Source organism: Sander lucioperca, chromosome 6, assembly GCF_008315115.2.
Source record: "Sander lucioperca isolate FBNREF2018 chromosome 6, SLUC_FBN_1.2, whole genome shotgun sequence".
In the NCBI taxonomy this organism is placed as follows: Eukaryota; Metazoa; Chordata; class Actinopteri; order Perciformes; family Percidae; genus Sander; species Sander lucioperca.
Window position 1 is genome coordinate 4893210 of NC_050178.1, and position 17112 is coordinate 4910321.

A 17112-nucleotide genomic window follows, 5' to 3' on the forward strand; every position below is an offset into this window, starting at 1 on the left:
ATAAGCAAAGTAAAACTATTTCAATTGAGTAAGTAGTTTCATTTGAGAAGCAGGAGTAAAAATACAGCCTGTTATATACTTTAAGGATTGTATGAATCACAAGGTATTACTGTATACAGTTCTATTATCTAACCCACAGATGGATGGCAACAACCCAGGACATCAGTGGGTTATGCACTCAATTATTTGCCATAGACATTAATACATTTAGAATTTTAGCCTTTTCATTTAGCCATCTAGTCATTTTACAGTCATTTCACTGTGATCTATGATACAAACAATGATTAATCAAGCAGAACAAAACCTTTTTTCATTAATTCCTTTTCCTTTTTTAATTCATTAAAATGAACAAACTCTTGTATTTATTTAAATAATTTCTTCTTGGTTTGGTTGTAGTTTATAGGACTGTGAATGAGTGCCTCACATCAGGGCTAACATCACTGTTTGTGCACAGACTTGTACTAGATGTTACATTACTTGATATTCCATTTATCTGCCATTGTGTCTGGTTAGATTGTATATAACACAAACACAACAAGACATCTCACATGAGGGCTATTCAGCTGAACAAATTACTGACAATACAGCAACTGCAAGTGTGTCAACTAAATCCAGAGGAACAAAACATTTTCACACTGTACATGTGATGTTCCCATGTTCATTTAATTTTCCTCAACCAAAAGTCACCTGTCTCTTTGTGGCTGAACAAAAAATAGAAATATCCAGTTAGTGAATCTTTACAAGTTCACAAAATAATAACAGGCTGACCAGTCTGATATTAATGTTTTATTCATATAACTTATTCCAGTTTCAGAAACATTTAAAGATAATGTTTAGTTTTTCTGTTCAGGAGGCGGTTACAGTCAGGTTATTGCGCAAATGGAATGAAAAAAACACAAAGACATGATGACTGTAAATTGGATGTGAGTAAAAAAGATTGGGTTTAATTCAAAAACAACTGACAAATGAACAAAATGAACATGTTGAATAATGGTTGTTTCGGTGATTTGAATTATCTTTTGCTTCAAAATACTGCATGGGCCTTAAACGGGGGAGGTTATTTTGAGTATTAAATTTACTGAAGAAAACATTCCTTCATGACTTCTGGGAGGAATTTGGGTTGAATATGGCCCTACTGGGAGTTTGTTATCTTTGTCAGCTGTATGGTATGGTTCTGTTCAGACACAAACAAATATTACAATCCCTCCCATTAGCCCATATTTGCTGATATTTTGTGCAACTGAATTTAATGACTCGCTGCCCTGGCACACTGATGTTTTTTTTTTTATTTTACCTGTAAACCAAAGCATACTGTTCTCCAGTATGCTCCAGATACCATACTTTTCCATATTCGGTGGCTTTCTTTGGAAAACAAGTGACCGTCTTACACTCTGTTGGATCAGAGTGGAATATTCCTCCTTCTGAATCTAACAAGGGGTCACTTCAAAAATTGAGATAGTAAAAACATTGACTCACTGCGCAATACAATGTAGCATCGCTCAAATATTGTTAAAGGTTCATTTGCTTTTACAAAGCTACTCCACAAAGTCAAAACATACACTCGATGTAGCTACAGGGATAGGGACACAGGGGGGAGAGGGAGAAAGAAAGTTATAAGGTGCATTCTGCTTAAACTCAACCCAGGCAGTTTGCTTTAGAGGAAAATAGGACGAGGGGAGGGGATTACTAACATTGGTAGGATATGCAACAGAGCTTCAGCAAACCATATCAATCTGGACGCAGTAATGAGGACTACGGTTCTCCGAGATCCCAAAATAACTGCAAGGACATAATTTAAAAGGTAGGCTTCCTTTGAACCGATTCACTTGTGTATCATGAGGTCATATATTTTTTTGTGAAGTTTTCAAATAAGGCTTGAGATGGGTGTGCAATGAATCAGAGTTTACAAGTGTTACACTGTGTTCCTCTGCAGGCGACAGCGCTGACTTTTGGATTATACAGTAATTTTACCTGAGGGCAACTAAAACAAAAAAAACGTTAACAGAGTGAGCTGGCAGTAAAATTGCGCAGGGAAACCGCACCACCATTCAGCGGATAGCGGTCCACAATCTGTTTTGTGATGTGACAGCTGGATGCGCCAAAGTGGCGCTTTTGGGCACGATGGAGGACTTTTTACTAGAGCAGAATAGTTGGGCGCAAAATGTTTCCTGGAGCAACTCAAGTCATGGAAATGACATCCATTTAGGAAACACCACAGTGAATCCTTTGAAACGCAATGAAGAAGTGGCCAAAGTGGAAGTTACAGTCCTGGTCCTGGTGCTGCTGCTCGCTCTGACCGGCAACCTGTGCGTCCTGTGGGCCATCTACACCACCAAGAACAGCCAGTCTCGGATGTATTACTTCATGAAGCACCTGAGCATCGCAGATCTTGTCGTTGCAATCTTCCAGGTCTTACCGCAACTCATTTGGGATATCACATTTCGCTTCTGTGGGTCAGATTTGCTGTGCAGGCTGATCAAATATCTCCAGGTCGTGGGTATGTTTGCGTCTACCTACATGCTTGTCCTGATGTCCATCGACAGGTGCTTAGCAATCTGCCAGCCACTTCGCTCCGTGCACAAGAGAAAGGATCGCTTCTGTGTGATGGCCTCTTGGATGCTCAGCCTGGTTTTCAGCACTCCTCAAGCGTACATATTTTCTTTGAGGGATGTCGGGAACGGTGTATATGACTGCTGGGGTGACTTTATACAGCCATGGGGTGCCAAAGCATACATTACATGGATGAGTCTCAGCATTTACATTTTCCCAGTTGCAATTTTAACCATCTGCTATGGTTTGATATGTTTTAAAATATGGGATAATTTCAATTTAAACACTAGAAGGGAGCACTTCCTGGCTCTCACTCCAAGGCCCTCCAAAGGCGCTCGTCCCCTCTGTCGTGTGAGCAGCGTGAGGCTCATTTCAAAAGCAAAGATCCGCACAGTGAAAATGACATTTGTAGTGGTCCTTGCCTACATTGTGTGCTGGACTCCCTTCTTCTTTGTCCAGATGTGGTCTGCATGGGATCCTGCAGCACCAAGAGAAGGTAAAGGCATACTCAGTGTTTTTTTTCTTTCCCAACGCACAACAGATGCAGTTTGAATCATAATTCTGGTATATGTCTATGGTGTATTCACCAAAAGCAGTGCCTCATATGTTATATGGTTTATGAAGATATTATCAATATTGTCAATCTCCCACCTCACAAAACATACATAAGTAATCCTCTTCACTTTTAAGGCAACACAATGGCAACTTCAGACTTCCAGAGTGAACACAGATGAATGGGAGTCATTACAGTCTTATCGGTTCAGAGAAAGTCTTCAGAGCCACTGGGAGAGTAAATGTACCAGGACATCAAAGGGGTTCTCTCTCTGTTTCCAGTGGTGGTTTATATAATTTCCATTTAACTGCATAGTTTGTTCAGATTTACCCCTCCTATCTTTTGAGTATGCCATTAAAGTAGAAAATAGCAGGGGATCAGATATGCTCCATACTGTAATCTTTCCAGTGGGGTTATCTGAGCAAAATTGCACAAGTGTTCATTGAGAGCAGTCAGGGATTCAGATATATGTTAAATAGGCCAGACTTAGCCAAGCTAATCATCTTCATATTCTAACTAATCATTTAAGTATTCTGTCATGCAGTTTTGCACAAAATTAGGAAAATAAACACATTAAAGCCAATAATCCATGCACTGTACTACAGAAGTGTATGTTGTCCTAGGGGCCCCCATTTTGTTTGGAGGGATGGACTCAACACTAGGCTATTTCTTATTACCATTTAGCATTGTAAACATTTGTAACTTTTCAACATGTTATTTTGCAAAGCATTCAAAAGCCTCTTAATGTGTCATTAATGTGGAAAAATGTATAAACTAGAAGGGCACTTGGAGAGTGCAGACCTCCACAGGCATACTCTATTTCACAGTATTAATGCAGTGGGAATTTTCCCAGTTGGGAACTAATTTTTTCAGATTTGGAGATACAGTACATGGTTTTCACTGGACAGCTACACTATCATAAATTGGTTACTATTTAAAATAAAACGTAAATCTAGGCTTGTGCCGTTTGGTGATCAGATCGTATATCGACGATTGAAGGGATGATCAGCAATTGGTTTCTCCTACGCCGATATTAAAGCAATTTTAACTAACTTACTATTAGAACTAAGATGTTATAAAAAATAATATCTAGAATATGCACCCTTCTGTTCATTTAGAGCCTGTTAATCCGCAAGAGTGACGAGTTTCTCTTGAGAACGATTCTCAACATTAATTATAAACCTGTTTGCCATCTCTTCTTTTATGGATCTGACACCTGATGGGCTAAGCTACTTTCAGACAATCACACAGCCTCCCAGCATCTGTAAGCAAGAAGGAAAAAATGGTTTACATAATGTGAGAGAAGGAAGAAGCAAGGGGAAAAGGAAAGATGTTTTTTTTTAAATTTGAAATATCTCAATATGATTTAAGGATTTGAAGCAGTTTCATGACAGGTGAACTGGTAGTTTGAAAATGTAAATGTCATGGATACAATTTTAAAGAAAACTTAAAAAAAGAAGCTTCTGTTCAAACCCAGTGCAGATTATTCAAATGTCACTGACCTTCTGCTCATCTTTATTACAGTAACGTATTGCATTACCTTTGAAGTAATGCCACTCAGGTTAAGACTCCATATGGATTCACTGAAGTGAAGGAGAAGCTGACTTTGTTTGTTTAACTTGTTATACTTAGAATTATCTTTAATATAGTGTGTATACTTAATCAAATAAGTAATAGCAGTATCACCACAGTCCTCCTTTTGAAATCAACATCACCCTCTTTTGATTTTCCAACTTCAATCTCAGAAGAGCTTGTACATCATGATATTACAGAAAAACAGCAAAGAGTAATGTTTTTCTTTCATTTCTGGCAGAACAAGAAAGTGGTGAATGTAGCCTACTGTAAGTCCAAGTGAAAGAAAAAAAAGGCTGCTGTCATTTTGTGGTATTTCCCCTTAGAGAACTGTGTTCCCCATGGCACCAAGAACTCACAACTCTGGACGGGGTGTTTGACTTATCTGTTGAACACGTCCATTTGCTTGGCACTTCGCACAGCACACCTCTCACAATAAAGCAAAGAACTATAGAGAGTCAGAGCACAATGAACAGAGCAGGTCAGCAGTTTCACAAGAAAAAGACATCACACTCTAAATCTCTCTCACTCCATTAAGGATTAGAAAATAGACTTGGAATTTTGGATTTTCCACTGTGCAAATTGTGTGTTTCTTCAATGTGCTCTGTGCCTTTAACGATTGGAAATTGAATCCCTTGAATAAATGAGAAAAAAGGTATATTTTTTCCATCCAGCACAGCCTCTTCTAATCAAAGCCATTTATAAAAAAAATTGTGTCAGGCAGCTGACACATACATCAACCTTCCATTTTGTTCAGATATAATCCCAAATGTTTGGGGGGTTGTCTGAAATGCTTCAGCTTCTTATATTTTCTATAAATTATCTGCAGCTGCTTTAAACTGAAATGTATTTTGTAGAAATGAAACGGAGAGTCCAAACTCCAAACCTGTCCAGTGGAGGCGTTAGGCTTGTGACATCTTATTGTTGTGCAGTGTAGTTTAACAAGATCGTACAGCCATGCTAGTGGCTTAGCCTGTTAGCATGATATCATACTAATTAGAACTAAACATAAAGTGAGGCTGAGGTCATAAAGTAAAGTATTGGAAAAATTAAAATGTTGACATGAAGAATGTGCTAGATGAAAGGTTAGGGAATAAGTAGTCTGTATCGATGTGATGCTACTGTCTAACTTTGTTCTCTTCGGGAAACAACAACACAAGCTAGCAAGCTACACGCTAAAAATGGCAAAATTTGAAGAAAATTTGGATTTCAACAAGGCAGGCCTGCTTGGTTCTTTTGGGGAATGATTGCAAAGATTTTCAAAGAATATGTTTACGGCATTTACTATCCTGGGACGTTTTAGGACAGATTGGAGGGGATTTGCTATGGACAAAATACACACGACGATACACTGGTAAGAATAATTTACGTTTAACCATGTATTCAGATAATTTACAATATCTCACGTTACTGTATTGTGTGAACAGTTAACAGAGCCATCGTCTCTGCGTCCAGAGCTTAGTGTCACCCAAGACAATTGTGATTGGTTTAAAGAAATGCAAACAACCCAGAGCGTTTGTTTTCTCCTATCATGGAATGTATGTGTGGTGGAAACAGACCTTACTCCACAGCGCTGTGAAGTAAGGTCTGGCAATTCGAGACAGGAATCCAAGTTATTGTTATTCATCCTCAGGTGGGACCATGAATGTCTGTACCAAATTTCATTTTCAAATTGTTGAGATATTTCAATAAAACCCAAAAGTGTCAACTTAATGTTGGTGCTAGAGGAAAAGTGGAGATCACCAAATTCAATAGAATAATCGCCTGGGAATCATGAATGAACCAAAGTGGCTGACCATCCCGCTATGTTGCTATCAATGGCTAAAACACTTAAAAGTGCAGCTTAAAAGACCAAACACACATACACACACACACACACACACACACACACACACTGAGTTTGGACGTAAGCCCACAGCCAGGTGATTACATCTTACTCCTGTGCTACTTTAGAAGCTTTTTAAAGATCCATCCATGTATTCCTTTTCTTAACTGCTTATCCTATTCATGGTAGTAGGGTTTTGGAGCCTATCCCAATTTTGAGCCCCAGTTTTGGTGCGTTAGCGAGTAAATAGGGTGTAAATAGGATTGACTCAAAATAAATACAGCCTTACATTCACACTGTCAGAATACACTTATTCATCAAAAATATCAAGCATATGTTCTCCTCTGTCTCTCTCCCTAGAAATGGCCTTCATCATCGCCATGTTGCTGGCCAGTCTCAACAGCTGCTGTAACCCCTGGATCTACATGTTCTTTGCTGGGCACCTGTTCCATGACCTGATGCAGTGCTTCTGCTGCTGTAGACAGTACCTGAGCACCTCCTCCTGCAGCAGTGATCGACAGTGCAGGCCCAAGAGCAGCTCTTCCACTTGCGTTTTCAAGAACACCAGCAGCAGGAGCCTCACGGGGGCGGGACACTGAAGAGCCAGCTCAAAGCCATCCAGGCTTCCTGTAGTCGAGCAATCCAGCAATCATGCAAGTCCCCTATTTCAGGCATTTAACCATCTGCAGCAAAACTGCTGTGAACTGAGCTAAATAGACAGTCTAAACCTCTTGCATAAAATACCCTGCTTCAAGTTGTTTGGTTGCTTCTGTCCTTTAGTCTTGAATATTTAAGTCTTACAGTTCTTACAGTCGTCATGATTTGATCTAAAATCTCATCTTTATCACAATAATTATATTAATGTTGCACAAGGACATTCTTTCTACAAATCAGTCAATTCTTAACTGCATTTTGCTCTATGAAAATGGACACTAATTCAGTTACTGTAAGGATTATTTACTCCTTTAAAGCAGCATTACTTTATGTAGCATTTTATAGTTATATTATTATATTATATGGGTGGTTAAATCAAAAATATTGATATGTATGAATTATAATGAGGTTGTTGAGATAATACCCACTCTTGTGGTTTGGCGTAATCCAAATATCTCAATTATAACAACACAAAAAAAATCATCAGCAAAAAAAGTTCCAAAAGTATTGCACTTTGCAAGAAGGAGGCTCTTTCAGCATGTTTTCAGTTCATTTTCCAAACAGTGTTTGTCCTTTATGATGTAGACTAATATAAAATACACTTTGTAAGTAGTTTCCACTGTTCCTTGTTTGTCCTTCATATTATATTATGAAATTCACTTTGGAAATAGTTTCCACTGCTCCTAGTTGTTTGTCTCCATGTTTTATCAACTCCATATCTTATGTTCTACGTGGTTGGTGTTTGGGTGTAACCGGTATACCTTTTGGGCTCACTAAAGCACATTTAATGTAGCTGATGCTCAAACTACAACAATAGTTCCCCCTTTTGGCCACACTGATTATTCCAACAAATAGTTATAATAGTTTCTTATGCTGTAGATTCGTGGCAATGTGAGAATTTTAGTGTCAGGATCAGATAATGTGCATTCTTGGCTTATTAGGTGTGTTTTTTGTTTTTTTTTACTTTATATGGCATGGAAGGTTGTCAAATAAAACAGTGTGGTTCCAGGCAACATCCACAGAACTCACTTTCACATACAGTTTCATTGTCAATAGTGAGTCTAACATTTGGCACAACCACAACAATTATGCTTGAATCTATCTGTCATAGCATGTGGGAGAAATTACATTTATTTAGTGTAATGAGCTATTCATATTGTACTTAAAAGTTTATTTATTTAAAGGCTCACATCAGCATAGAGTAAAAGAGTGAAATTAATGGTAAGACAGTTTTCAGATTTTGCTGTATCATTCTAAAAAAAAAAAAAGGACAACATAATTGTAATTCAATCCAGTATTATACACTAGATCAGCTCAGAATTTACACCAACAGAAAATGACAGTTATAAATCTTGCACCTTTGCGGCCTGATGTTTAATTGATCTTCTGAAAGTCAGTGAAATGTCCGGTCTTCATGCCAGAGTAAAGCAGCTGTACAGCACTTACACCGCCTTGTGTAAAACCACCCTCACACCACCCAATTTGAGCAAAAGCTTAATACTTTACAATCTGCTGTGCAAGTGCACAGTCAAATCAACCAAATATTAGGCCAAATTATCTGAGGCCTTGCTTCACCAACCCGACATTAGTGAAAGATGTCACTGTGTAAAAGAAAAAAATAACTTTGTATATTTATTTTGAGTGATATTCAGATATCTCCAGCAAAGAGTTATATCATGTTAATGGCTATTTTATGTGGCATCTATAGGACACATACATCATTTCAAGGCTTCAGTAATCTTAAAAGTTGCATCTCCCTGGTGTTGCTGTCCCTCCTGATCAGATTCTACTGGCCAATGTTAATTTCAGCCATGGTCCAGCTGAAGCAACTGAAGGAGGAGACTGAATCTGAGATAATGAAGCAAGAGAGGCTAAAATAAGAGGCCAGTGTATGGCTATAGTCAGAGCCATGGAGGGCAGGGGGAGGGAGTGGCAGTTTATGAACTGAAATGCCACTTAGTGTTTTTCCAATCTAGGAATGCCAGTAGGCAGATGCCAGCGATGACTATCTCAAACTTTTAAAGGCACTGCTGACATACCACATCAAGTATAGGACACACAGACACACACACGGACGGACACATGGACACATGGACACACGGACACACGAACACACAGGCACACGGGCACGCACACACACACACACACACACACAGCCCTAAGCAGCCATACTGCACAATAAATAGTCAGTAAATAAGTGTACGATCTATGTTGATAACCTCACCATATATGTAGATCATACACATGATGGATGTTTATTTAATTTCCACCCACAAATTGACAAAAAAAGTACTAAATACTCAAATGTTGCCTAAATAAAAACCCAAGTCATTAAACAACTTAGCAAGAATGTTTGCCTTCAACCTTAAAACAATTGCATGAGTAAATATATGGAGGTAATTATATTGTAATGTAATGATGTAATCTGTTTTAATCAAAATTATGTCAGCCATATGTTTTATTGACATTGCCTCCTTTAAGAATGGATGTAATACAAGTGTTTGTTCTTTTCTGCTGAAGTGAAATATTCTAAGGTTTGAAATCAGTAACTTCTATATTATTCAAATTAGATCCTATTGTTGTTACTCTAGCTTCAACTCTAAACTGCCTTTTAAAAATGTAACATAATATAAACCCAAACCCAATTATTATGACATAAAGATGATTTGACAATCAATGAGCATAACAAATTATGCTGAAATTACTTCAAATTAGAAAAATCATAACCCCACTGTGGCATCAGTGTTAAAAAAGTACTGCATGAGTAACAAAAAGGGTCACTTTCATCATTTTTGAAATTAATCACTGTCACATCCATATGAACTCTGATCCTATTTTGGTCTCATCAAAGCGATTTAACACACAGGATAAAATCAAGAAATATATCACCTTCTTTTGTCTCTTTGTCAGGTCCATATTATTGTTTGAACATGTCACAATCCTTGTATAATCATTAAAAGGAGCAGCAGGTGCTGTTGGCATGTTTTTCACATTTAAGATGCCTTTGGTAACAAAGGCATCTTAAATGTGAAAAACATGCAACTATAAACATTTTATTCTGAATAAAAATTTTAAAAATCAAATATCAATGCCCTCTTCGGCTCAGTCCACTAGAACACCATTGCACATAACGAACAGTAATAGTCTGGATGTGTGAGTCTCATTCTTTGGCCAGGTGAATGCTGAAGCCTCCACAGCATCTCCCAGCACTTGTGAGGAAGGGACGCACAATGACGCCCAGCACAATGCTCCATAGGCTCTGCAGCCAGCGTGCGCCAATGAGGATACAGTGGCTACAAGGACCAACCATCCTGTCATAGAAAGAAACACAACAATTACAAAGAATTTTGAACCCCCCCCCCTTTTTTATACTTATAACTTTATTATAGCTTAATTTGGGTCAATTCAGAATATGAACCCTTCTTAGTTCTCTCCAGCCAATTCACAGTTAATCTTTTTCCACAGCACAGCATTTAACTTAAGGTTATGTCATTTAAATCAAAAAACCCTTTTCCCCTCCTCTCATACACTGTCCATCTGTTGCTATCATCTTCCCGCCTACATCCTCTCAGATTCCTCTTTATTAGTCAGATACTGGAGTCCAATTAAAGTTCTTCTCCAAAGATGTAGTATTGCACTACCACAAAGCTGAGGGACTCACAGGAGACAAATGGATATAAGAACAGTCAAATTCAGTCCAGCAGAGAGGGAAATATCCTGTCTTTTAGTTTAGGATCCTTCAAAAACACGAGTTTCAGCTGTACTTTGTGTTTAGTGCTAATAAGCAACTAAAAATATGCTAGCTTGCTAAACCAAAAGGGTAAACATCAGAAACGTTATAGCCGCTAAACATCAGAATGTTAGTCTTGTCGTTGAGAGCATGTTAGCATGCTGGTGTTAGCATTTAGTTCAAAGCATCATAGTTCATAGTACAGCCTCACAGGGCCACTTGTGAGCACCACAAACAATCTTTGATTCACCCTCATGTTATTGAGGTGGAGGCAGAAATGTCAGAGTGGGATATCTCAAAACCTGGCAGAATTAAATCCAAACTATCTTTGTGACTGACACATCTAGCAGTAGGTGAGAAACAATGCCTACGGAAGGCACGATCTAAACCTACCAGATGTGGAAGCAGCTGAGGATGGCAAAGAGGAGACCAGAGATAATTGAAATGGGAATGGCCAGAAGCACTGTGACTATCCTGTAGATCCAAACCCTAGACACCTCAAACAGGGCATTACTCCAGGTCCACACTCTGTCCCCACTGCGCACTGATACTGGCTCCGCAATCACATCCTCAAATGTCACCTGGAGACACAAAGAGAAAGTGGTGCTGACGCTACAGAGGTAAACCAATAAGTCATGTTCCTGTTTGACTTGATTCCCCTTCAAGAATAAATTACTGCACTGCAATCAACTGAGCAGTCTCTTGGTTCTACATGGTGATGATTTTGTGTATTGTTTTATCAGCTTTCAGCTAATTCACTGCATTGGACAAATGCACAAAGGGTCCATAAAACAAAGTTCAATAGAGCTACTGCATGCAATACCTTGAGACAGTCATTGATACCACGGGGGTCTCTGACATTAATCAGAGGCTTGGTATCACTGATTTCCACTAGTGTGGACGTATGAATGTCTTCCTCTTCTTCCAGAGCGGGAGGGGCCCTCCACAACGTCTCAGGTTCCTCCCCATTATCATATTCATCAGGGTCACTGGAGTCCTCCAAGTCAATCTCTACTTCCGCTGAATCTTCCCCTTTCATCATGGTGTTCATCCAAACATGTGAAGAAAACACAATCCAGAGAACAGAGTTTGTGCCTGTCACTTCCCTTACAGTTCAGACTGAGGCCGCTGACCAGACCCCTCAGCTGACTGTGCAGTGAGGTTATATTGGGAACATTACTGTGCCCTGGATGGTATTTGCAGATGGTCTTTCAAGTGAAGATCATTTCCCTGGGCTGTGGGAGGGATAGGAAGGATAGGGTGGGATATAAATACTGTAAGCATAGAGATGGCTCTGTATACACTGATACACCCTAATGGGAATGCAATCGTGCAGACATATACACAGACAACATGAGACAAATCTGCATGCATGAGAGCAAATATAGATTAAAACAAATGTTTAGAGACTTCCAACTGAAATATTAAGTGATACAGGTATACTTGTAGTCATCTACTTACTGATTTCATTTATTTCCAAGTCTCATTAAACTTAAGAGTCTCAGAGAAAGGGTTGACTTGGAAGACAATACTGCCTCCCTCTGGCCTGTAAAGGAAAGGAAGTCTCTTCTTCAGAGCAATCAGATTTGCCTGTGCCCCATTCCTGTGCGACATATTGCAAGTAAGTATACAAGATTAATTTTCTCAAAAATCAGATGGCGCTAAACTTTATGAAACACTGGAGCATTATCAATATTTTTTTTGGACCCTTCCCTTGACTAGGAAAAAGAAATGCAACACTGTCCTACAAAAATATCTCAAAATAATATGACACTATTTATTTGTTGAATCGAAAAATTATGGAAAACATAACAAAATGATAACAGTCATTCTTCATTTTTTAACCAAGAGCTGTCACTTTATATATACTAAAAATCAAAAAGCCATGTACTGACATTTTGATCCTATTAGCTTAGTTGATTTTGATGAGGAAAATAAACCCCTGCTACAGAGGCACCAGTTGGCCTCATAAATCTTATTGATCCTTTTCATTCTGTCTGCTACAGAAACCAGTTTATTGTTCATCTGTGAGGGTCCATTCTTCTCTTAGTTTGCTCCTTCCAGTTCACCAACAGCATCAATCACAATGAACCAACAGGAGATATGTTGCATGTTATCACAATATCCTGTTCTAGGCCCAGCATGGAGAGCATTCTCAGGTCTCTGCACTTTGTCTGGTGTAAAGCATGTTTCGCAACATGCTTTTAAGAAAAAAACCTTTCACCTCTCAACCTTTGGACCCATTAACCAGTTATCCTCTCTGCTATTAATAGGCCGGCTATCGCTCAGCTACCCACCAAACCTTCATCACAAGACCATCTCACATTGCTCTCATCATCACCATATAATGCCCCAGTACGACAGCTAGCAATGTGATGATCTGGTAAAATAATGTAAGTACCGCCTATAGAAATGTATTTACTACCCATCCTATCCATCTGCAAAACTTAAGTATTGAGTGATTGATTGTTGGCTACATTACATAATCTTAAGAGACACCCAAGAGTTTGACCTATGCACTACTAAAAGCAAACAAAATGGAAATGTTTCAAACAATGACTGCACATAATACATAACAAACCACTACCAAATATGTAACAAACTGTACATTTATTTTGAGTTGAACTTATTGAGCTACTCTACAATGACCACAGTCTCCATGGTAATGAAAACGTCTGCTGGATGAAGACAAAGAGAGAACACAGTGTATTGATGACAGAGAGTTTCCTGTGTCTGTGCCGGAGACGATGGTATGCTAATGGCTCTCACACCTCACCAGATGGGGTTTGTTTGTGACAGTGGCTGCACAGGTGAGGTCAGAGAGAGAGAGAGAGAGAGAGAGAGAGAGAGAGTGTGTGTGTGTGTGTGTGTGTGTGTGTGTGTGTGTGTGTGTGTGTGTGTGTGTGCGCACGTGTCGGTTTTAGGCTACTAAAAGACATAGGGAGTCAGCTGTTAATTTATTTCCGGAAAGTAAATTTCTTTTAAGCTTGTTTTTCATTGGCCAAAATTAGCATCCCTACTAATATGTTAATATGAATTACGGATGCACCTTGCTAACCAAGCTAGCTAGCTAGCATTAGCTGGTTAGTGCTTGGTCCTCCTCCCCGGCTCCACCCTCTCGTCTAGCGTGGAGCGTGGACGAGAGGCTCCCAAAAACCAAGATGGCAATGGCCAAAATGACAAACTCTAGGCTTCAAAAGGTAGCCCACAAATCAATGGGTGAAGTCACAGTGGCTGAGTCTAATATTATGCTAATTTTATACAGTCTATGACGAGAACTCAAGGTTTCTCTAACATTTGTGGTCTGTGACCGTCATGACCTCAGCACAATAGTAGAATATGACAATAATCAGAAAACTGTATAGGGCACTTTATTTAAAGGGGACATATTTTCAGATTCATACTATTTTGGTTTCTACTTGAACATGTTTACATGCTTTAATGCTTTATTTTTTTAACATTATTTTCACCTGTTTCAACTCTACAACGTTGTGTCAGCCCTGGTGTATGGTCTGACTATACCGCTTATCTATTCTGGGTATAGTAAAAAGAAACGCTCTGGCTTGTGTGTGTGTACCAATCACAACCGTTCTGGGAAGTGCTAAACCCCAGATGCAACAACGATGCCCTTGCAAAATAGATAACAGTAATAATAGTGGAAGCGGAGGGACATCCGGATGTCAGGCTTTATCCCAACAATGTACATTCATTGAGCCAGACTACAAAGTATCCTATCAAGTATTCATATAGGAATAATAGTTTAACATTTGAGGAAATAAACGTATTTATTCTACTTCGTTTAAGAATGCTTGATTCTGATTGGCTGGGAGGAGGGCATTAACCCGGCAGGTTGTCCGCTGACTGAGGACAGCGTCATCAAATAGTAGATCAATACGCCACTTGTATTTTTTTTCTATCACAGAAATTTCAAACATGAGGTCCATTGTAAAAATAAACCTTGTTTAAAAAGGTTTCTAAAATGTGTCCGAAATCTATCGGAGGGTCAGTTGATATATAGTTTCGCAAGCGAGATACAATGTAGCAACTACGTTATTAAACTAACGTTAGTGATCAGATGCAGCCTTGTGTGGTTGCTATAGAAACTAATTAACGTTAGCTACAGTTGAGCTAACGTTATTTGCCGTAGTTCTAAACATTACAGTGTTTTAAAAATGGACAAATTCATTTTCAATTTTAATATATTTGGAGTAGGGAAGACATTTGAGGACTGGTTAAAGAGCGACGAGGATGACGGAATGAATGAATTGAAGACGGGGCCCTTGAATCAAACTCGAAAAAGGTAACTGCCTTTGCTATCAAGGTTTTCACTGAGTGGAAGAGCCACCAGAAGGATAGACTGACAGTGACAACTGACCCGGACACCTGCAGCGCTGAAGAACCTTGTGTGGTTGCTATAGAAACTAATTAGCTACAGCTGAGCTAACGTTATTCACCGTAGTTCTAAAGGGGACTACTTTTTGAGGGAGATGAACTCAAACAGAGTATACATTTAATAAGCATGCAATACGAATACGAAAAAGCATAATTATTAAAGTATTTGAATTGTTTTATTATGTTGGCAAGCAAGAAGTAGAATAAACGGGATAATCACCTCAAGGCAGGGTAATAAACAGTTTGATATGCCCGGTTTGTGGAAGGTAAGCCGTCCACAAGCCGGGCATATCAAACTGTTTATTGCCCTGCCTTGAGGTGATTATCCTTTACTTGCTTTCTTGCTGAGTTAGATTAGAGGATTCTTCTCTCAAATCTGACCGTTAAATATGGAGATACAGCCTGCAGCCGGTTAGCTTTGCTTAGCAGAAAAACTAAAAACAAGAGGAAACCACAATGTGACAGAGCCAGGCTAGCTGTTTCCCCGTTTTTAGTCTTTATGCTAAGCTAAGCTAACCGGCTGGCTGTACCTTCATAATTATCAGACAGATGTGAGAGACAGGAATCAATACTCTCATCTAACTCTCAGCAAGAAAATGAATAATCGTATTTCCCTAAATGTTTAACTGTTCTTCTAACATTTTAGCTGCTGGCTGGCTAACTTAACAAACAGACATGAGACTGGTGTTGATCTACTAATCTAACTCTCGACAAGAATGCAACCAAGCATATTTCCCAAAATGACGAACTATTCCTTTAAACCGTGTTTTTCAGAGGGCCTGTAATATGCACGTGTCTCATCACGGCTTTGGGCCCTTAACTAGTTTGTGGAACCTGACTGAGTGCTCTGGTCATGAGTTTGTGGTCATAGACAAATGGTTGTGCTGTGTGAAGCTCTGTGAAGATGGTTGAGCAGCTGCCATGTTATAGGCTATGTGTATATGCAATTCTGAGGGAATTCATGCTGTTACTGTTTAAGAGAAGGTCTGATAAAATAATGTGGTTCACTCTGTCGGACAACACCATCAATAGCACCACCTCCCTTTGATTCTTCAGGAGTGGTTCTCTCATTATCACTGGCAAACAGACAGCACAAGGCACAGCACACAGAAGAACATGAGGTCTTTTCATTTAGCCTATCATGAAGGACAGCCGAATAACAAATCACAGTCGACTGAGCTCTAGCCATGAATTCTCATTTTCTATAGAGTGGGCTTGTGTTTGATCTGCAATGAATATGCTTTGTAAAAGAGATGCACAGTTGATGTGATTGTCTTGATTTAATAAAAGCAGCCACTGAGATGGAAGGTCCTTCACTTTAATTAATAACTTATGAAGACTGCTTATATAGGCTAAAATATTCATTAGACCAAATTGCACACTTTGAAAGCTGGGTGATGATGGTGTATTGCATATTACATACAGTATGTCATATTCAAAAGATGTGTGTCTAAATCTTTCTGAGAGAAAAGGGGCAAAAACTTGGTTGCTTTTTCAGTTTATGTATTTCTTATGGAGTAAAAAGTTTTCTTCGTATTTTTTAACACTTCCTTATCCCTTAACATCCAGTTCTCTTACATTTCCCTTTAAAGTAGCTTTACTATAATGGTGAAAAAAATATTCTATCCCACATTGAAGCAATTTGATGCTTAGACTGAGCTAATTATTTCAAACCCATGACTATGTTTTTATGGCTGCACAACTCCATCAAATGGGAATATTCTAGGTGTCTTGTGCATTATTGTATACACATTCCCCCGAAGGTCAGCCAGACTTATTTGGTTCCTTTGCTAACCTTTGGAACATTACTAAAGTTAAAATTAAAGACTGCAGGCA

At 38.9% G+C, this 17112-nt stretch overlaps 2 protein-coding genes across 2 annotated transcripts; one reads left to right on the forward strand and one right to left on the reverse strand.

Moving 5' to 3' along the window:
* The first annotated feature begins 1470 nt into the window (after positions 1-1470).
* Positions 1471-7844, forward strand: oxtrl (oxytocin receptor like). The gene is made up of 3 exons (XM_031302086.2): positions 1471-1801; positions 1934-3046; positions 6861-7844. The coding sequence occupies exons 2-3, from the start codon at positions 2122-2124 to the stop codon at positions 7097-7099; spliced, it is 1164 nt and encodes a 387-aa protein (XP_031157946.1). The 5' UTR covers positions 1471-1801; positions 1934-2121; the 3' UTR covers positions 7100-7844.
* Positions 7845-9931: 2087 nt separating this feature from the next.
* zgc:172270 (uncharacterized protein LOC100136849 homolog) lies at positions 9932-12059 on the reverse strand. The gene is made up of 3 exons (XM_031302088.2): positions 11708-12059; positions 11278-11465; positions 9932-10465 (listed from the first exon to the last, which is right to left on the reverse strand). The coding sequence occupies exons 1-3, from the start codon at positions 11933-11935 to the stop codon at positions 10315-10317; spliced, it is 567 nt and encodes a 188-aa protein (XP_031157948.1). The 5' UTR covers positions 11936-12059; the 3' UTR covers positions 9932-10314.
* Between the last annotated feature and the right edge of the window lie 5053 nt (positions 12060-17112).

Excerpts from the sequence above, each read along its gene's own strand:
- oxtrl (XM_031302086.2), top strand. The coding sequence starts at position 2,122 with ATGGAGGACTTTTTACTAGAGCAGAATAGTTGGGCGCAAAATGTTTCC. Across the intron at positions 3,047-6,860 it reads TCCTGCAGCACCAAGAGAAG|AAATGGCCTTCATCATCGCC; the intron begins GTAAAGGCATAC and ends CTCTCTCCCTAG.
- zgc:172270 (XM_031302088.2), bottom strand. The coding sequence starts at position 11,935 with ATGAACACCATGATGAAAGGGGAAGATTCAGCGGAAGTAGAGATTGAC. Across the intron at positions 11,466-11,707 it reads GTATCAATGACTGTCTCAAG|GTGACATTTGAGGATGTGAT; the intron begins GTATTGCATGCA and ends TTGTGTCTCCAG. Across the intron at positions 10,466-11,277 it reads CTCAGCTGCTTCCACATCTG|GATGGTTGGTCCTTGTAGCC; the intron begins GTAGGTTTAGAT and ends TTTCTATGACAG.